The following is a 21,817-nucleotide window of genomic DNA, read 5'->3' as shown; positions in this document are numbered from 1 at the left end:
TCTCCTAGGATCAAGACGGTAGAGCTGCTTCTCATCCTTCGAAGGATGAGGTGGAATGTAGAAAGATGGCAAGGTGATTCATTTCCCAATGTGAAAGAGCGTGTCTACCTTTGTCAGGAATGCTGCTTTTTGTCTGGAGGACCAGCTTGATTGGAAAGAACGATGTGTATAGCTGCTGAACTCACTGGGCAGAGGTTATGGGAATGAAGATTACAGTTTTGATGGTAAGCAGGCATGGAGAACTGCTGTGCATGGTTTCAAAGATAGTACACATCATGTAGTCGAGAACCAAATTAAGCTCCCACTCGGGCATTGCAAATGTGTTGGAGGGGATATGTGGATCAGCCCCATCAAGAAACGCATCCCAAAACGTTATTTGAAAAGAGATGGCTGATCCGGCTAATGTAAACAGGTAACACTTAACTGTTGCCACAGCAAGGCCTTGCTGGGCTAAGGAGAGAAAAAGCAATAGAATGCGATGCAACTTTGCCTGAAAAGGGTGAATGTCAAGGGAAGAGCACCAGAGTAAATTTCTATCAGCATCTTTCATATATCGTTTTGGTGGAAAGACGCCTGGCTGCTGGAATGACACCAACCACTTCAGGAGTGAGATCGAAAGCCATCAAACGTCACCTCTAAATGTCCATGCATGAAAGTGTAGGAAATTAAGGTTTGGGGCTGCTGCGTCATAAAGTCCTCCCTAAGGGGCAACCAAGTGAGGGATAGATGCTCATGGTCAGTAGTTGTGCTGGCCCAGTCCAGGGCACCAGGATGACTTGGGCCCAGACCTTCTTGATCTTTTTCAGGACTCTGGGGAAAAGAGGTAGGGGCAGAAACACATACAGGAGTCTCACGTCCCAGTCGAGGCAAAAGGTGTTCCTGAGGAAGAATAACCTTGACAAATCCAAAGTGCAAAAGTTTGTACCATACATGTTCTCTACGGTGGCTAATAGATCGAGCTAGGGTTCTTCCAATTGTTGGAAGATGCTTTGTGCCACCTCCGTGTGTAACTGAAATTTGTGATCCACTAGGCAACATTTGCTGGGTTTGTCCGTCCTGGTGTTTGAAGATCCTGCCAGGTGCTGGGTGATTAGTTAGATGCCCTCAGCATTCAGCCACTTCCAGAGACTCAGGACCCACTACTCCATGCTGACCTGTTTGATGCAGTATCACATGGCAGTCGTTTTGTCCATTAGAATCTGTACCTGTTCTTCCTTGATGATTGGGAGAATGCCTTCACGGCCAAGCAAATCGCTCACAATTCCAGCAAGTTGATGTTGCGTCAAGTCTCCAACAGAGACCAGAATCCTCTGAACTCCAGCTCTCACAGATGACAGCCCGACACAGCAACGATACATCCATTGTGACCATCAACTCTGGGTAGGGTAGGGAGAGGGTTCTGCCTCCAGTCCCAATTGTTGTCAAGCAGCCATCCCTGCAGGTCACTTGCAGTCTCTTCCGAAACCAGAATGGAATCCGGGAGGTTCCCTTGGTGTTTAGCCCACTGAGACTTCAGATCCCACTGCAGGGCTGGCATTTGCCAACAGTCGTGCTCTGCAAGCAGAATGCAGGAGAGGAAAAAGCCAAGAAGTCTCAATGCTACTCTACCTAAGACCCAGGGCGCGGGTTGAAAGTTGAAGCCCAAATGTCTTGACTTCATTGAGGCGGAGGAAAGGCTCAGAAGAGTACCGTGTCCAGGAAGGCTTTAATGAAGGGGTGCTGTTACAAAGGAGTCAGGTGTGACTTTGGCATGTCGATGAAAAAGCTCAACGATATCAACAGTCAGTCGTTGTCTGGAGGTGGTTTATGACCTGGCAAGCTTTTCCTTTGTAGCCAGTCGTCGAGGTATGCGAAGACTGGTACTCCCAATGGAGGCAATTGGGCTGCGACTACTAACACTATTGTGAATACACAAGCAGCACTTATGGAGCCAAAGTGCAACACTAAGAATTGTGCTTGTGGTCTGCCTAAAACCAATGGTAACGTCTGTGGGACTGCAGGACGAGGAATGTGAAAATGGGCAGCTTTCAAATCCAATGCCAGAGTCCAACCTACTGCTTCCAGGGTGGACATTAATGTGGGCAACTTTGGACAGAATGTGGGCCACGGTGACCACTTTGACCTTGTCATTCTGAAGGAAAAAGTTCTGAGGGTGAAGATTGATGATGTGGAGAAAGCCTCTTTCCTTTTTAGGCACCAGGAAATTACAATAATAGTAGTCTGTCCCAATCTCTGATGCCGGCACCCTCTCTATAGGATTCAAGCTAGCCTGGCTGATGAGGGCTGTTAGCCCGAAACCGGTCCCAGGATGCTTGTTTCCGGTTCAGGGAAGACCTGGCTTGGCAGTTCAGGCTGGACTGTTCCCATGAGCCACAGGGTCAAGACTGATTTGCAAAAGGCTAGGTCTGAACTGAAGTGGCAAAGTGAGCTAAAGAACAATGATGGATTCAACCCAGATCTGTGACTGAGGGTGAGTGTTTGAAAAGTTTCAGCACTCCGTCCATCATCTTCTTGTGTTTTACCCGGTAATTGTCTCTAGACAATGCTGGCCTGTTCCACTAACTTCACCTCAGAAGGACTATTTGGCTTGTTATTGCATGGGTGCGTTTTGGTACGGTCTCTGATGGTATCCCCTAAGGAAACCTTAAAAGGGGCAAAGCTGCTGGGGGAACTGCCAACCAGGCATGGCTAGGCCTAGAGAGCTGGTAGTAGCCTTGCTCTCCTTAAATCTTTCCAAAGTGGATTCCATCTTTGATCCAAAGAGCTTATAGCCATAAAAGGGCATATCTAATAAGTCTTGCTGGACATGTTGGAGAAGCTGGTGGTGCAAATGCAAACATGGCATCTAAGCATCATGCTGGTCCCGAATGTCCTACACAGCCAGTTGGTAGGGTCCATGCCTGAGTATATGGAATACTTTGCCCTTTTCAGACTGTCTTTTCTGAGATTCTGACTGTCTTTTATGTCTGTAAGGTTGGCAAAATGTCCCCTGGAATAGCTGGCAAACTATCTGACCCTCTATCCCTCAATGCACATGAATACCTCCATAGGAGGCAGCTGGTGTTGACAGACTTAAGTGCAAGGCTGGCAGTCGAAACCATTTGTGTAGCGGAAGATTCATTGTGCCACCTAAGTGTGTAACTGCAATTCCTTATACACTCATTGATGAAGATTTTCATGAGTTTGGACTCCCTGTCAGGTTGGGTGATCAGAAACGTGTTTGGATTGATTCTGCTCATTTACCCCTGGACCACCAGGATTTTCGTAGCTGGATACAGCAAGACAAAATCCAGATCCCTGGAGGAAGGCCTATGTTGCCTTACTAACTGCTTGGTGGGCTAGATCCTGGCTTTGCCCAGGTGCCAATCAGCACACCAGAAGGAGCCTCACTAAATGTGAGAAGAGGTTCTTGGCTTGTCTGTCCTGAGTTGAGGATATCATTCAGGACATTTGTTATGACCTCTGCTGTGGGTAAGATTAGGTCTAATACTTCAGCCATTCTCGTGATCATGGTTGCAAAGTAGGACATGTCCAAATAAGGGGAGGAAAGGCCAATTTCTGGGGCAGTAACAAGGCCGCTGGCATCTTGTAAATCATGAAACATTTTCTAATCATCATAATTATCATCAGCATTATAGTCAAGATGTGTTGTTTGTGACCTGGGGAGAGATGGTAGTGTGAAAATGACTCTTGCAGTCCAACAAACTGGCAGTGTCGGTCATGGTACAGAAGGAGGCACTACATGTTGTGTCAGAATTGGCAGAGCCAAGCACAAGGAGAGGACCAGCCTCTGGTTCAGATCAAGTGGTGCGGTCATTGTCTGGGATTAATTCGCAAATCGGAATACCACTGGAGTGGCGAGAGACGCTCCAGAAGAATTCTGAGGGGTACCGAAAATCTGGTCCATTACTAGTCTTAACTCATGGAGCTGTCGGGCTTCGCCGATAGCCTGGGAAGTCTGGGACCATCAGGCGCAAGGATGTAATCGAATTAATTCAAAGAACAACTCTGAAATGGACGTACCTGGGGTGTCACACGACCCCCAACGTAGGAGTTGCTGGACGAAGGAGAGTCATGTTTGGACTTCTTCTGCTCTTTGATTTCTTGGGCTTATCTGAGCTTTATGACTTCGATGACAATCAATTACAAGATTGGCCTAAGGAGCAGAAGCGCAAGTGTGTCTTAGCACCACAGTCACTCGACGTTGAGTTGTGCTTGGACCCGAGACTTCTGGAGATGGCAGTCACTGCACTGTTGGAGCCCTGTAGTTTTAGGCAGGGACATGCCCCTTGCACACTGTGAAAATGTGAGGGAAATGGATTCTGTCAAGCTGACAGGATTTGATGGTGCTCTGGATCCGCATCAGAAGGTACGGAAAGAATGGAACGGACATCAGCACGCCGAGGTGGTGCAGATATAGTGGCCCTATTGTCACATCGGGGGCAGGTCCGGTCCGATGTAGAGTCCCATGGCACAGTAAAACGTGAGTAAATTGCTACTGGAAGGTTTCCCAATCCAGTCTGATGCCATTCACAAGGTAGCAAATCTATAGTGAGAAGTCTATAAGAAAGCAGGTTGTTTATCTTTAGACTAGATACCAAAGCAGTATCTTGCAAGTGAAGGACCTGTGGATTGGGCTCAGAACAAAACGTTCAGCAGAACAGAATCGCCAAAATGCCTTTCTGTTAGTAACTGACTATCAAGGCAGTAGTGCTTTGTGAAGTTGTGCACTGATGCACAGGTCACGGCATAACTGATGTCAAGGACAGGCACTCCCCATGCCAATACAGTGGCAGTAGCCTTGGTCCTGGTGAGAAAGGTCCTCAGTCCTTCCGGACACACTTCTTGGCTAATGGACAGCAGATCGTAATCTTACTAAAATCCTTTTCTGCACTGCCTTATCTTTCTCCACCCCAAAGAGCCTGTCATGTAGTTTCAACAAATCTGTATAGTATCTGCGCGTTTAGACAACATAAACTAAGGGATTGGTGTCCAGACTGATTCCAGTTCCTCTTACCAAGGAGCGAATAGTTTCTGGCAACTATCCAACATGAGAACTCTGAGCTCTCAGGGATCGTGGAAACAGTAAAGTACTTTTCGCTCAGTCACTCGTGCTCACTTTGTCTCAGAGAGATAGACAGAATAAAATATGGGGACGTTTTCATTAAGTATTTATTGAACCAGCGTCATTCTAGTGTAAAATAAGTGTGCTGCGACAACCATAAGATAGAAACCGATATATATACGGTTATTAGCATCAACAGAGTAAAAAAAGGTAGAATTCTACAATAATGCTAAAACAATTAATATATGCAGGCATATAGCTACAAAACAGTAAAAATGTGTACTCCTAAGATGCAAGCCCTAACTAGATGTACCTAAGTGTACCTGGCATGTAGTAGGTGTATAGCCAAGAATCCCCTTAGGATAGAGCCAACCCCATTACTTGATGTGGGAGAGCGAAGGACCCCGTCTTGGTCTCAAGGAGGACACCCCGCGAGGGATGTCAGACCACTGCGTGCTGGAGTGTCTGCGTGCAGAAACCTCAGCGTCTCACGTCAGCAGGGAAGTTTTTTTCTCCTCTCGTTTGCTTAGGGAAGATGTAGCGCTTATATACCTAACCGGTACATTCAGGGGATCTACCTAGAAGTGTACTATGGGCATGTCGGGCAAGGATGATGATAGAGGTGACCCTTATACAGAGGTATTATGCAGAAGATGGTAATCCTGCTGCGGTACTGAGAATCCTCATTCATAATACATGAGGCTAGTTTTTGGAGAAAACCACACGACACTCATGTGGCACCTAACTAGGTAAAAAGTCAGACGCGTTATGCAGAACAATGGGAGGACAGATGTAGGTAAAAGGTTGTGTAACTACCTTGGCCTATATTGGGGTACACTGGGGTTCATAACAAGCCAACAAAAAGCAGATTGCCCTCTTGATGATCTTGGGCGTAACTGATTTAAACGTTTAAGGATCCTTGCAACTAGTGGAGTCTCTCCTCCTCTTTCAAGGGGGGAGGAGGAGCAAAGAACATTGGGAGTAATGGATTGTCCGATGTGAAAAGGAGTCACAATTGTTGGCAAAAAAGCCGCGGTGGCCCTCAGCTATAGTTTGTCTAGAAAAGAGGTGATGTGGGGCGGCTGCAACAAGACACTTTGCAGCACACTCATGAGACGATCTTAAGTGATTGCCCTGAGCAATGTTGAGAGTTGGAAGGCACAGCGAGCAGCCATGGACTGGCTAGAAGGGCCTGTACACGAGGTGCATCAGAACCAAAATGTGATCCTACTGTGGCATCACAAATGGTTTGTGAGGGAATGCAAGTATCAAACCCTTTAGAAATCTCATTACAACAGGTGACATAAAGAAGGATGGCTGGTCTGGCGAATGTAAAAAGGCCGAAAGGACAGACAAATGACCTTTCATAGTGCCAACTGCAGGACCTTGCTGGTACAAATATAAAACAAACCATAAAACATCCAGCAGTTTGGCTTGCAACAGACCTGCTTTACACACTCCATAACAGGCTACAAACTTACCCATTGCCCGGCATGAACCGACTTTCGCAACCTCAGGTAGTAGATCGAATGCAATGAATTGCTGCCGCTCAATCTCCAAGCATGGAGGTGCACTTTACGCAGGTCTGTGTGCAGAACCTTTCCCTGCTGCTGCAACAGGAGATCTTCCTGAAGTGCCAGCCTGATCAGAGGACAGATGCTCATGCCCAGTAGGTGAGGGTACCACATCGTCCTGGCCTAATCCAGAGCCACTAGGATTAATTGGACCGGGTCTTTCCTAATCTTCAGAAGCTGGGGCAGAAGAGGCATACAGGAGTTCTAAGCTCCATTCAAGGCTAAATGAGTCTCCTAGAGGAGTGTTCTTAGGAATGCTAACACAGAAGTTTTGACACTGCATTTTCTCAACGGTCGTGAAAAGACCCACCCTGGGTTCTTCCAACTGTTGGATACACTGCGCCACATCCGTGTGCAACTGCCATTTGTGATCCCCCAAGTGTTGCCATCTGAGCTCATCCACTTTGGCATTTAAAGATCTTGCCGGGTGTATCACGATCAGGGAGAGGCCCGAATGCTTCAGCCAGTTCCAGAGGTGCATAGCCTCTGGGCACAGGACCAAACTCTGCCCTGCTTGTTGCAGTATCATATAGTGGTAGCGTTATTTGTGAGAACTTGCACCAGCCTTACCTTGATAGACTGCAAGAAGTCCTTCAATGCTAGGTGGATGGCCTGCAGCTCTAATAGATTTATTAGGAGCCGTGATTTCACTGGAGAGCATAGCCCTCCAGATGGCCCCTCAGCCCAGCAGTGATGCATCCATCACCACCATCAGCTCTGGATGGGGAAGGGTCTACTGCTGGTTAGAATTCATACAAGTAGTCACCATTGTGGGTCTTTTGCAGTCGCCTCCAAAACCTGAATGATGCATGGCAAGTTCCCTTGGCACTGGGCGCACAGACTTCAGATCCCACTGCAGAGTCAGCATATGCCACCTGGTGGAATGGATCAGCAGGATGCACGAGGCCAGGAAGTCTCAGAGCTGCTCTCAACAAGATCCAGATCTGATGCTGAAACACCAGGATCAAAGCCTGAATGTCCTGGTCACAGTGGAACGGAGGGAAGGCGCCGAACTGCACTGTGTCCAGAACAGCTCCAGTAAAAGAAAACCTCTGCAAAGGAGGCAGGCATGAGTTTGGCTCATTGTTTGAGAACCCCAAGGATTCCAGGAGGTTCACTGTCGTCTTTATGCAGTCTACTACTTACTACGGTGAGCCCGTCTTGAAAGGCCTGTCATCAAGGTAGGGGAAAACTGGCATCCCCAACCTCAGACATTGGGCAGCAACCACCACCATCATTTTTGTGAACGCCCACACTGGTAAGGCCGAAAGTGAGCATATCAAATTAAAAACGCACCGGGCCGACTTTGAACCATAGGTGCCGTCTCTGTGGCTGCAGCACCGTCACATTAAAGTATGCATCCTTCAGGTCCAGGGCGACAAGCCATTAACTAAGATCCAGGGCAGCGAGAACCTAGGCCAGCATGAGCATTTTGAATTTTGAACAATAAGGCAATTACAGGATGAAGATCTAAAATAGGATGAAGGACTCCATGCTTCTTTGGCATGAAGGAATAGCGGAGAAATAACCTAGTCCTATCTCTGACGTTTGCACCTTCTCTACAGCATCTATGGACAGAAGAGCTCACCTCTCTTGAAGTGAAATGGATAGGTGCTGCTCTGATACAGTGGGTCAGAAAGAAACGACAGGGCATAGCCTTGTTGAACTATCTGGGGGGTCCCATCTGTCAGTTGTAATGGACAGTCACTCTGTAAGAAAATGTTGAGTCCTGCCTCCCATAGTCTGGTGATGAGCTGCTAAGGGCAAAGTAAAGTGGTTTAGAGGCAGATTACGCAGAGGATCTTGGCTGGGACGATCAGTGCCCCTGGTGACCTGCATGTGGTCAGCTCAGTCTTCGTAACTGGCCACGAAAGGGATGAGTTACCTAGAACTGGGCTGATTGGAGCCTGGCACTTTCTACACACCAAACCTCTGGAGGAGCCCTGAAGACCTGAAATTGTTGCGTTAACTGTCTGGCAGGGGTCGAAAAGGCACAAAGAGTGCACTGTAGCCCAGCTTTTATTGAAGTGCTCCAAAGGGGAATTAGCTTTTCGCCCACCAGGAATGAGTAAAAATAAAAAGGCATATCCATGGGAGATGCCTGCACATCCCCAGAAAAGCCTGCAGATCTCATCAATGCGTGGCACCACACCAGTGCCAACTGCTCGCTGCAAACAATCTATAGTGAACAGGCCAGTCCAAATTATATATTTAATCACATCCTGAATGGTTTGAGCCAGAGAGGCTCTTAACTCCTAAGTAGCTGCCAGCAACATCTTGCAGGCCATGTCCCAGCTGCTATGCGTATTACGGCCCAGTAAGCAATCGACATTGACCTGCTTCAAGGCTAGACTGACCGCAAATAACATTTGTTTCCAAAACCCCTCAATGGTTTTCGACTTCCTGTCCGGGGACGAGGGAGTTATAGTGAAAGCATTAAGAATAATTTTGCTAGTGGATGCTTGGCCCACAAAACTCACAGGCGGAGGACGATGCATATAGAAACGAGGGTTGCCAGGCATCAGCCTGTGGCGTCTGGCCAACTGTCTGTTCACTTGTGGGCAAGCTTTAGAACAAGTGCCCAAAAGTGGGCAAGAGCAAGCTTTAGTCCAAGTGCCCAAAAGGGTGTTGGTTAGGGCATTATTGAACAGCAGTTGATGAATTTCTGTAACCACATTTGTTTTAACCTCAACAGAAGTCAGTTGTCAATCCAGGACCTCAGCAGCGTGTCTGATAACTTCTACAAAGGAAACACTCTTGCCCATTGACAGCCGAAGGGGGGAAACCATTCCTGTATCAGGGGAAGTATTCAGCCCACCGGCCTCTTGCGAAGCCAAATATTAACTGTCACCATCATAATGCAGGGTAAATCATCCCATTATCTCCATTGAAATCTCCAGCTGGAGCTATGGTCAGAATCGAAATAGAAAGCAACTGAAGACAGGTATGTGACCGCTGAAGAATGTTTTCTAAATCAGATTTTATGTGACCTGGGGCTGGAGTACAGCAAAGTGTGACCTTAGTAGGTGTCGAGAGGGGTTGGGGCTGTAACCTGGGGTCGACACAGAATCCCCTCCAGTGACGTCGGGAGTGGCGTTCACAAAGAAGGGAGTGACGCGGGTATTGGAGCTGGATTGGAAGGCAGCATCAGAGACCCCAAGGCAGGTTCCAGGGGCTCCGATGGTGCAGATTGCTGACCAATGAGCGGACACTTGGGCTGTGAAAACATGCCACATGGAGCTGGAAGAGTGCCAGCAATACACACTATGGCCTTCGTAAATGCCTCAACCTGCGGGGACATCGGCAATGGTCTGGGAAACTCTGAGCTCATTGATATCAACTGTCAAACAAGTAAAAAGAGGCCCTCCGAACTATAATGCAGGAAGGCTACAAGAGAAATCAAGAAGCCGAAATACAAACAAAGAGGAAAAACCTGCCTCGGATTGCGTAAAGCGGAAAGATCTCACTGCTCAATATTAAACAATAACCTGCCACATACTTGTTTTGAATTCTTTACCATTTAATGAAAATGGGTATCAGCCGTTTATATACATATATTATGACCACTTATGAAACTACACAGTAATATGTTATAAGTACAAATTTAACCTTCTTCTGTCACCCCCATTCACTCATTCTATTCAGTCTCTCCTACACAGCAATCATACATACCACATACAAACTATTTCCACCAACAGACACAAAATATAAATGGACTAGCATTTGTAAACACAAACAGGAATGCATGTAATGATAAAAGGATCAAAATCTTATACTTCACTTGGAGAGTTCTGATAAAGCTTAGTGTGCTAGAAAACATTTCAATTAGTCTTTTGATGTAGAACATAAGTCTGGTCACCAACATTCAGTTTTGTACATTGATTTTTTTTTACAATATATGATGTAAACAGCATCATCCAGAGGAGTGCTCCTCATGTTCCTGTTTCGTCATGTGCCGACGTAGGACCAAACCTTCCTCAGGGTGCTCAAACGAACAATTTCTTAACTCGATGTGGGGTTGAAAAGTTGAGGGGGAGAAAAGAAATACAATTGAAGGTCCACACAAAGATTGCCTCAGCTCTTGTCAGGAACATCAGAGAGGGACAACAAAGAAATAGAATAGTTGTTGCCCAGATAGAAATGAAGTGATCCGCCGAGGACTGTCCTCAGGGAAGGATACATGATCTTGTTCTGATAATCTACAATCCAATAGACGTACAATGACCAAATTCACAGGAGTTCTTGGATCCCCAAAAGCAACAAATAGAAATGGATTTATGGGAGATACTGGAACAAAGGAAGCTACGAGCTCAAACTCCCTTTTCGGTAAAATGCTGTTGCAGAGCAGACGTATTCCTCAATATGCCAATCAATATCGACGCTGGGGGTCCGCTATACATATCAATGGGTGCGGCATGAGGTCAGCGCAGGTCCGACGGAGGCCAAATCGCCACATGTCTCTTTCAAATCATATGACCGGAATGAAATGGTTCTTTCTGTAAACTAGGTTGCAACAGCCTCACTGAAAAGTCTTTCCAGTGCCACCGTCGGACCGGAGCTTCCCCCAAGCCGCCCCCATTGTTTTTTATAGTTTGCCATACCAGATGCGGATACTCATCTTGATTAAATAGTAAAGAATTCAAAACAAGTATGTGGCACTGGTTACTGTTTACTACTGAAGCTCGACCCCTTTGGAGATTTGCTCTCCTTCTACAGCGAGGTACTTCCGCTTTACGCAATCAGAGACAGGTTCTTCATTTTTGTTTGTAATTAGATATCAACTGTGAAATCGGTTCCTCAATCAGGGGCTGGAAGTGAGATCGATTGGCACCTTGCCACTTTCAGAATGTCTCTATGGATAGATCAGTGGCAGGTTTGAGTCGAGCACATCTTTGTCTGCTTGAGACTGAACGGACGACCTGTCACAGGTCAACAGACAACTGTTTACTGCAGCCATGAGATGACTGGAACCCTGCAGCTTTAGTTGGGGACATGGTTACCTTGACACTGAAATTCAATGAAAAAACGTGTCAACTGACCTGACTTCAAAGGAACAGCAAGGAAGGAACGGACGCCAGAGAGCAAGAGCGGCACCTATAAGTGTCTCTGCTCTGTTCATTTAAGGGAGGAACAAAGTAAATGCAGAATCACATGGCACCATCCGAGGAAGAACTGCTCTAAATATGTCCGGATCCAGAGTAGCGCCTTGGGATATTCCAAAGGTGAGCAGTAAAAGAAAAAGATACTTGCAGCAGCTTGAAACTTAAAAACAGCATCACATGATTTGTGTACTTCCACGTATTCCTCAAAACACAAGCATGAGGAATTCTCACCTCTGATTAGAGAAGAGCTGCATGACCTTGAAAAGAAATATTTAAGCAGTGAGGGTCGATCATTTTTGACAGCTTGCTTAATTTTTTTTTGCAAACCAAAGGCAAGAGGCTGACCTTATTTTTGTCTGCCCACAATGCTAATGTGCTAAAATATTTGGCAAATCAACAACACTTACCAGTGGTAATAATGAAATCGGGGGCGCCAATTGGGAGAACGGAGCAAAGTCTGCAAAGCACATGCTAAATTCACAAAGAGGTAACACATCAGAAAAAACCTGGGGACAATGAAAAAGAGAAATACAAAATGTATTAAAACGGCACTCAGATTGGCATTTGGCACTCTATCAATAATACCCGTCTAAGACCATTGTCACGAAAACAACATGACTTTCAAGACAAAATAGAGTGGCACTAACTGCTGACAGACTTCAGAGGTTGCTAAACTTGTCGTAGTCATGCGGGCTTGATAGTAACAATAGAACAGGCAAAAGCCATAGACTTCCATTGATATCTTAAGGTGATCTTTTCAAAGACCGACCTCATTTATTTGACTCATCTACCCACTTACTGCTACAAATATTCCTGCAGTCGATCCTTCCAGAGAACAGTCCAAGAATCCTTCACATGCTGTGATGCCTTTCTTGAGGACAAGAAATAACTCATCACAGAATGACAATATTATTGAAACAGAGGAACATGAATCTAAGAATGAACTGGTTTATAAATGATACGACACAAAAATGCCCCAGTTAATATATACCCTGTTTTTTTAAGTATTAACACTCACAATACATGTTATATGACGCGCAAACAATATAAGGAATGCGCGCTCTCCTTATGCAGATTCTCATTGGTGTATGTTCAATTATGCAAATCATGCATGCAATTTGAATAGAAGTTTGTCAAACTGTATCTAAAATGTTAAAACTCAAACAAATTTAAACAAAAAAAGGAAATGAACTGCTTTAGTCAACAAATTAATCTCTCAGGTTTAGAGTCCATCAAAGACTAAAGAAGAGAGTTATGAATACACTGTGGTTTCTATGAAGGGATATTTAAACCACAGCAATGCGAGAACACGTACATGGAGAGGATTGGTGCCACAAGGTCCAGCGAAGCAATGAGGATACCCAATTCTGCAATGGCAGCTGTCAGGAGGAGCGCCCATGTCGGTTCACCATTTGACTTTCCATGCCCAAAGACCTGTTGGGTTGAGAAATAAGTAGCTAATTAGGACAAAGTTCAGACATGGAAGACTATGTGTACCTGGTTAGAGTGCTCTTCGAAAGAAATATGGCTTGGACCTCACACATGGAAGTGCTGACCAGGATTGCTCATACTAGCAAATGAGTGTCCCTAGTCAGAAGTGTGTGGTGGGCATTGTATTGCTCCAAAGCATGCAAAGGCAGTCAGTGAGTCATCCCCGGTGAGGTGAAGGTAAAAAGAGAGGATTGGATGATTTCGCCCTCACATATTGGATTATTCTTTCTGCTTTGTCAGATTGACTGAAATCATTGAGGACTGCATGAGATGAGGGTTTATTTGGTTGGACTGAAGGCGAGTCAGTGTATCTGGCTTAAAAAAAGAGACCATGGCTTAAAAAACAAACCATGGCTTAAAAAACAGACCATGTGCTCCAAGTGTTTCAGTCTAAATGCTGAAGGTAAAAAGGGCAAAAGTCACATACATCACTGAAAAACAATAAGCTGATGGAAATATCGTACCAGTAGGAACAGGGGTGTTTGTTCATAGGGGGAGTGGCAGGTGGCATTGTGGCAGATGTTAAAATATGATAATGGAGAACTCTTACCCGCAGGAACGGAATTATATTGTCCTTGGCTATGGCTTGCAGAAGTCGTGGGGCACCAGTCAGGCTCTGAAGACCGGCTCCACAGGTGGAGAAGAAGGATCCAATCACAATCACCCAAGGAGATGGCCATGACAGTGTACCAACAACCAAGTTCCTGTTCACTGCATGGCCAAACCTGAGGAAAGGGAACACGAGTTTGGTGTTTGCTGGACAGTTTAGAAATGTGTTCTCTAAAATAATACATCACAGACAAAAGAGCGTAATTGGTTGCCTTGTGCACAACGAATCTATGGAAAACCCATAAGGTAGGGTAGACCATCTCAGCCAATGCAGGTGTAAAATAAGCATCAAAAACCGACCTTCTACAAAGCAGTAAAAGGAGGAATACTTCAATGCTCCCTGGATTAAATAATCTGCAGGCTATCCCAAGCATGGCTTTAAATCAACTAAATTGCCTTAATAAACCTCAATCTGCATTTACTGTGGATTATGCATTACTTTCTATTACTTAATGTCGCCCATTTTGGATTCCAAAACAAATGACAGAAAAAGAAAATACAAAGATTACAGAATCAGGGAGTTAGATTCTGCCTCAATAGTCACAAGTGTGACCACATAAAAACAGCATTGCAAACATTCAACATAACATTAGTTACCAACACTTGAGCCATATGGATACCTTGAGTGGGGAGCTGGGGGGTATAGAAGGAGAACCACCATACAGAACAGACTCAATGACCTCCTACAACTACACTCAAAACCAGCCAATGCCTTCAAGATCAGTAGATCAAGGTCATCAACCATAAGATCATCAGGCACTGAAGCCACAGAGATACAACAGACCACAGGGAACCAGTTTTCATTATGTCATAAGCATAAATTCACTATTAGTATTATCCATACTTAAGGACTCAAGTAACGAAGTAGCTAACAAGATAGAACTCAGAAGTCCGCAATGTCATCATACTTGCACTATGCTGAAGTGGTAATACTGAGTAGGAAGAAGTAGAATGGGGCAATTTAAAGTACCTGATCTGTAGAAAGCTTCTGAGAGTAAGCCTAGAGAATATATCTAGGTTTCTCCAAACGTCTAGAAGGATGAAGCCTAGACCTCAGGTGGGACTCGAACTCAAAATCCCTGGCTTAAAAGGCCAATGCCTTATCCATTGTGGCACTGACCCACCAATCCTGCTCACTAGAAGCCTTTTTTGAAAATTATTTCACAGTAACCACTTCCAGCTAAGCTTTAGCTGTTGGACAAGTGCTCTCACAATTTCCTCGGAAGGAGCAGTTGTAGAGAGGAATGAAAAATTTCCTAGCTAACGTAACGGAAAGTTTCAATTCTATTAAGGACTCGGAGGCGAGGATTATGCTACTCTTTCTTCACTTTATTGAATTGCAGCCACTTTAAAGTCAAAACTACTTTTCCCATGAACAATAGGGAAATACCATCAAAACAATAGAGTGCCCACACATAGAGTGTCCCATCCATTGCACGAATCAGGAGTCCTCAGGTAGCTGATAGTCCTCTGTGCCTGACTATGCTTCCTCTTTCGTCGCTCGGTCAGCCAGTGAACCCGCATCAGGAGTCTTGTTTGCTTGAATCCCCTGGAAATTAAAAAAAGCATGAGCGACAGTAATGGCTAAGGTTTAGCCCTGAGGAAAGAAACTTCAAAGTATGTATGCAAGTACAATACATTGGAATCATATCAAAACACCAGTACTAAAACATCGTACTTACTCAAATACGAGGGAGGGAAGGTAGTCAACGAAGTTGTACCCTGGGTGGGATAATCCTCGCCTCTGAGTCCTTAATAGAATTGAAACTTTCCGTTACGTTAGCTAGGAAATTTTTCATTCTATGTCAGGACCGGAGGCGAGGATTATGCTCATTTAAAGGTTGCTCACAACCAAATGAGCCATGTAAACCACCGGTTTGAAGTAAAACCGTTTAAAGGTAGAGTCTGAAGACCAATCCGCAGCATTCAGGATGTCTTCCAGATGAGCTCCCAGGGTAAAAGCTTTAGAGGCCATAGCACCTCTGGTAGAATGAGAACCAAACGCTCGTACATAAATGCCTGCTTCTTGCATTATCCAGCGCACCCAAAGGGCAATCGTGGGGGAAGACACCGCCTTGTGGGGCTTTTATAGTGCTATGAGCAACTGGCGTTCCCCAGGAGCCCTGAATTCCTCTGTCATCTCCTCATAAGCTTTGAGACACGCAACAACACATAATTTCGGGGAGTCCGGAAAGGTGGAGTAGGACACAGAAGTCGTACCGCATTTAGTGCGCCTACGAATGGTGAACGTTACACCAGCGGGGGAGAACATTCTGCCGGACATATCCAGAGCTCTGTCGTCCGAAACCCGTCTGCAAGAGATCAGACACAGTAGCATGGCTAGCTTCGCTGACAGTTCCTTCCTGGAGAGGAATCTATTCGGTTGCCATGATTGGAATAGATTCAACACCCCCCCGTGGTGAAGTCGCCACACTTCGCGCCCCAGCCGGATCTGCTCGCGTCGGACTCGATAACGATGTCTGGCGCGGACCCGAAATGGCCCGACCATTCCAGGCTTCCATGTTGGAAAGCCACCACTGAAGCTCTTCCCTGGCCTCCGGTGTCAGACCCACTTTGTGGGAGTATGATCGGCCCTTGCGGAGATGCGCCGCTTTGAGACGTTGAAGTGCTCTGTAGTGAAGCGGGCCCGGGAAGATAGCTTGGATGGATGCAGATAGTAAGCCCACCACCCGAGCTAATTGTCTGAGGGAAATCTGAGTCAGGGATAAAGACCTCCGAATCTCGTTGCGAATTTTCGGCATCTTGCGAGCAGGAAGGCTGAGAGTAGATTCCATTGAGTCTATTAAGAAACCGAGAAATACTACTTTTTGGGAAGGAACCAGAGTGGACTTGGTTTCGTTTATCACGAACCCTAGGTTCTGAAGGAGATCCACCGCGGTTTGCAGGTGCCGAGAAAGGGTTCGAGGATCCTGCGCCATTAGCAGAATGTCATCTAAATAGACGATGAGTCGCATGCCCGACGCCTGAAGACGTTCTATCGCCGGCCGCAGAACCTTGGTGAAACACCAGGGAGCGGAGGACAGGCCGAATGGGAGAGTGGAGAACTCGTAAGTCTTGTTGCGCCAAAGGAACTGCAGGAATCGGCGGTGAGGGGGAAAGATAGGGATCACTAAGTAAGCGTATTTAAGGTCGAGGCGCGCCATCCAGTCACCCGGACAGAGAATATCGCGAAGAAGATGGATCCCCTCTAGCCACTCGTTGATTTCGTGTAAATTGATGACCGGGCGCTGGCCCCCGTCCACTTTGTCTACGAGGAAGAGGTTGCTGAGGAAACCTCTGGGGTGCTGCAGGGTTTCTACTATTGCCCCTTTGTCTAGAAGAGAATGGACCTCCTGGTCGACCAGGACAGCGTCTGCCTCGGAAAAACAGAGTGGACGGGAAGGAGTGCGTTGCAAAGGGGTCCCCTGAAGCTTTATGTGAAAGCCCCTTACAGTCTGCAGAACCCAAGCATCCCCCATGATGGAAGTCCACATTGGGAAAAAATGCGCCAGGCGGCCCCCCCACTTTTAGAAGGGAAGAAGGGAGAACACTCACCGGAAGAATTGGATCAGCCTCCTCCTCTGCCACCTCTGTTGTTGCCTCGGCGTCCATCGGTGGGGTAAAAGTTCCCAAAGCGGGGTTGATCTTGATATTGTCCTTGACTGGAGCCTTGCCCACTGTGCTGATTTGGACGGCCGGACGAGCGGCCCCTACCTCGTCCGGCCCCGCGGAAAACCCGAGGGCGAAACACCTTCCTGATGAAAGTCTGCGCTCTATCCAGGGAGGTACAGGTGTTAACAAACCTCCCTAGCTCCTTGATAAAGGGTTCGCTTAAGAGGCCAGCCTGTGCGACTGGTCCCGCTTCAGTGTCTGCCAGGTCCCCAAGTTTGGGGTCAACCTTGATTAGAAGCGACCTGCGCCGCTCTGTGGAAAGCGTGCAGTTGGCGTCCCTGAGGAACACCACTACACGTTGGACCCAGGAGGAGAGATGTTCGGGGGATATGAGAGAGTCCGAGGCCTTGGCCTCTTCGGCCATATCTAGGATTTTGGTAGCGGGCCCCAAGACAGCCAGTAGTTTGTCTTGACAGGCACGCCAGGACCTGTCGATGCCTTTCTTAGGGTCTTTGACAAATTTTTGTAAAAAGGTAGCCATTCTGGGGTCAATCTCAGGAGTGGCGGCTACCTTCCCTTCCAAGGAGAGACAGGGGCACTCTGCCCCAAGGCAACTACGAGCTGTTGGCTCGAGAGGGCGCCGGATCCTGCTGGCCACATACTGGGTGACCTTCTCGGAGGGGGCCCAGTCAGAGGAGCGTGGATGCAAGACGTCGTCCGGGTCCAGCATGTCCGCACACAAATTTGGCTCGCTAGAGGTTGGCGCTGACTTGGAAGGAAGCCAGGGACGGGACTGTTCAGGAGAGGCGTCCGCGTCCCCAGGGTCCCCGTCTGCCGAAGTAGAGGGGGTTGCCGGCGGGACAGAACTTGCAAGAAAGGCTTGTTTAAGGCGGCTGAAAGCATGAGAATCCACCCCCGCCTCCCTAGTACGTTTGGCTGGTGGTTGGTGTATGTCCGAGGCCGGACGGCTGGGGAAAAGACCTTTGGACGAAGCCTGCGTGGCTCTGGCTAGCTTTTCGCAGGCCTGGTCAATTTTTCGGGACAGTCGCTCTTCAAGAGGGGTAATGGCCTGCTCTACCGCCTTATGTATAGAGTCATCAACCGCATCATAAAAGTCATCATCCCATGGAAGAGCCGCAAGTGGGTCCTCTTCCCATTGATCGTCTTGATAGACATCTTCTTGATAGTTCTCCATGGAGAGGTAAGTAGAATAACAGGTAAGTGATGACTAGGGCTGTAGAAACTAGGAGGTAAACCTCTAATAAAGGGGGGCTGGGTGTCAGCCGGTAATATGGCCGTGCAGTGCTCGCAATTTAAGGCCCAAAGCCTGGGACCCAAACAGCCCTGGTGCAAATATATATATAATTGGGCAGTCTGCCAGCCAATGGATCCCTGCAGATTGAATCTGTACTACAGACTCTAAACAGAGTGTTGTTGGCCTATAGAATACGGATCCCCAGGCAGTGAAACGCTGCCAAAGACTGCTTAACAGCAGTTACAGACCTGTGAAAACGGGCGATCAAGGGGGCGTGTGAAGGAAATTATAAAAAAAATAAATGCCTAAAGGCATATAGCACAGACTCTTGTCAGGGGTGTAGGGCAGATGCGACAAGGCTCACGCGGCGATGCAGCCTGGGATCCGACGTGCTCAGGGATGTGCGGAATCCCAGGCGCGCGCCGCATCAGAGACGCTCTCAGGCGCCCTCTGAGGTACGGCCACTAGGGAGCAGGGAGACTCCCACGGCCGGAGTGAGGCGCCGAGTAGCGGCGACTCGCAGCTGAATTATCCCTGAGAAAAAACTCGTTTATCAGGCAAAGCGGGCGCCGCGCGTTTAAAATGAAAAATATGGTGCGCGCGCGCACCTGACAGCCTCCGTGCAGATAACGCGTATCAACACAAAGAAACGTCGCAGGCTGTCAAGCCGTGTAACAAAGTCTACAATCGAACAGTGCAGATAATACTAATCTTGGTGAAAAACAATATTAAGCAATACCATAAATTACATCAGAAAGCAATACAAGGAAAAGGAGACTTATCTTGGCTGCAAGCAGCAAAGAAAGAGGAAGCATAGTCAGGGACAGAGGACTATCAGCTACCTGAGGACTCCTGATTGGTGCAATGGATGGGACACTATCTGTTGGCACTCTATTGTTTTGATGTTATTTCCCTATTGTTCATGGGAAAAGTAGTTTTGACTTTAAAGTGGCTGCTTTTCAATAAAGTGAAGAAAGAATAGCATAATCCTCGCCTACGGTCCTGACATAGAATTAATGGTGGAACAATGACTGCGAGGCATTTGGTGCCTGTCGATGCAAAGGAGATCTAAATCATCATGACTCCACCGCCATGCTTGATGGTTGGTTTGGAGTTCTTGTGGTGGTATGCAGTGTTCGATTTTCACCCAATATGTTCCTATGTGTTACAGCCAAACAACTCAACTTTGGCATCATCTGTCCACAACACACTGTAGTTCATTCAGGTGTTTCTGCAAACACAAGCCCTGCAGCAATTTATTTTTTCAAGAGAAGGTGTCTTCTCCTGACTATCCTTCTACAAATGTCACACTTATTCAGCCTTTTCCTATAGGTAGAATCACGAACTCTATGAAATATGATTTCTAAATCCCTGAACCAGGCTTTGGGTTTCTGTACAATCTCTATGAGATTCATTCAGGCTGAACTTGGGATGATTCTCCTCACACAATGCTCAGCTGACAACATTATTAAAATATATAGTTCTAAATATTCTTTTTCACTAAGGAATGATGGATTTCCTATTGTTTGGGAATGGCCAGACTGATGAGTATGAATGATTCTTTCATCAAAGCAGCCTTAGATATCTGTCGACCTAAGCATGACGCGTTACCAGAAATCAGAATACTTGAGACCAAACTGAAAAGCTTATTTTACATGCCAGAGACAGTTCTTCCTGATCATCACAATCTTGGTTAGAAGCATCTAATTCCAATTACCTTATTTACTGGTATGGAAGCAGCAAGGATATGCTTAGATTTTCACACAAGGCTTCCAAACGTTGGCTGATATCTGGGTGTGATATTAGTCACAAGAGGTTACATTTATTGATTGTGAAGACTTGATGAACCCAGGTTATTTATATATAATATTATACATATATATATATATATATATATATATATTAGAGAGAGAGAGCAAGAGAGATAGAAAGAATCTTAAGAGGGTGTACTTTATTGATACATCATGGACTGATAGTAAGAATGTATTATAAATTACAGCATTTGAGGTTGGCTAGATTGACTTCTGCATTCTGGGCTGAATTTGAATTATTTCCTCTTAAGGGAACATATAGTGTCACACAGAATGTCTGAAACATTCCAATTATATACAACTGTAGTTATCGATAAGAATGAACAGTTCCTTAATTATTGTCCGTAAGGGAAGCAGTGCGATAAAAAAAACCTGGATGGTTCCCGAGCGTCATCTGTCAAACGCTAGACTGGGTTGGTCAAGCAGGAGTGTTTGTGAAAGTAATGCCCATCTACCAAGTTCCTGCTTTGAAGATATCCAGTAATAGCACTCGCACAAAGTCTGCAACTCTAGCTGTCCTGCCTTTGTTGGAATTCTAAGAGCATTTAAGAGATAAACATCCTTATCGCCATTGCTATGGCAGAAGGCTATGCAGGCTACAACCTCCTTATCAATTATATTACTTTTAAATTGTTTGCTCTTTGCGAAAATGGCCAAAGAAGACAAACAGTCCAGGAAATGCTCTAAAAACATTTGCTCTATCTATGTAGAACTTAAGGCATCTTTTCATTTCCACGTAATAGAGAGCCTGATTTGCTTAAAATGATGGCTCTGCAAAGAGAGTGGAAAGAACTACATAGTGACTGAGGTGAAAATCTTTAAGGTCAAATGTAATACATATTTGCTTATTTCTTAGCATTGCCTAGAACAGTAGTTCATAATCTTCCGACTTCTGTGGACCCCGACTTAATCATTGCTGGACCTCAGGGACCCCCAATGAATCATCTTGGAATCTAGGGACCCCCATTGAGAAATTACTGGAAGCCTGTGACCTCATGCTAAGCGTTTAAGCATTTTTTTAGAATTTTAACCACAAAACATTACAGAAACAAGCAATCATCACAAAAAATATAGAAATTATGACAAATGTTATTTAATTCACAAGACTATGAAGGTTGGAGCTTTTTTAAATTCAATTGAGGCCACTTATCATACATACTATGTTCTGTTTGAATGTTTGATGAACTATTTTTTAGCTTCCGATTTTGAATTCCTAGGCATTTACAGAATTTTTAAAATAACATTTTCAATTGCACATTTTACTTCTCTAATTGTGTACAATTTATTAATCTGTTAAT

General features: G+C 45.9%; 1 protein-coding gene across 3 annotated transcripts in view; it reads right to left on the bottom strand.

The window, feature by feature from the left end:
- The window catches only part of LOC146869374 (solute carrier family 12 member 6-like), a 720,118-nt gene that overhangs the window by 294,837 nt on the left and 403,464 nt on the right, over positions 1-21,817 (bottom strand). For all 3 annotated transcript variants that reach the window (XM_085599658.1, XM_085599660.1, XM_085599655.1), the window contains 3 exons: positions 13,783-13,957; positions 13,057-13,175; positions 12,149-12,247 (listed from right to left, as the gene is read on the bottom strand). In XM_085599658.1, coding sequence (XP_085455784.1) covers positions 12,149-12,247; positions 13,057-13,175; positions 13,783-13,957 — 393 coding nt within the window. The remainder of the gene's footprint in view (positions 1-12,148; positions 12,248-13,056; positions 13,176-13,782; positions 13,958-21,817) is intronic.

The sequence above is a fragment of the Triturus cristatus genome, chromosome 1_1, assembly GCF_964204655.1.
Source record: "Triturus cristatus chromosome 1_1, aTriCri1.1, whole genome shotgun sequence".
NCBI lineage: Eukaryota > Metazoa > Chordata > Amphibia > Caudata > Salamandridae > Triturus > Triturus cristatus.
The sequence above is the reverse complement of the archived record's forward strand: the minus strand, read 5'-3'. Positions and strand labels throughout refer to the sequence as shown.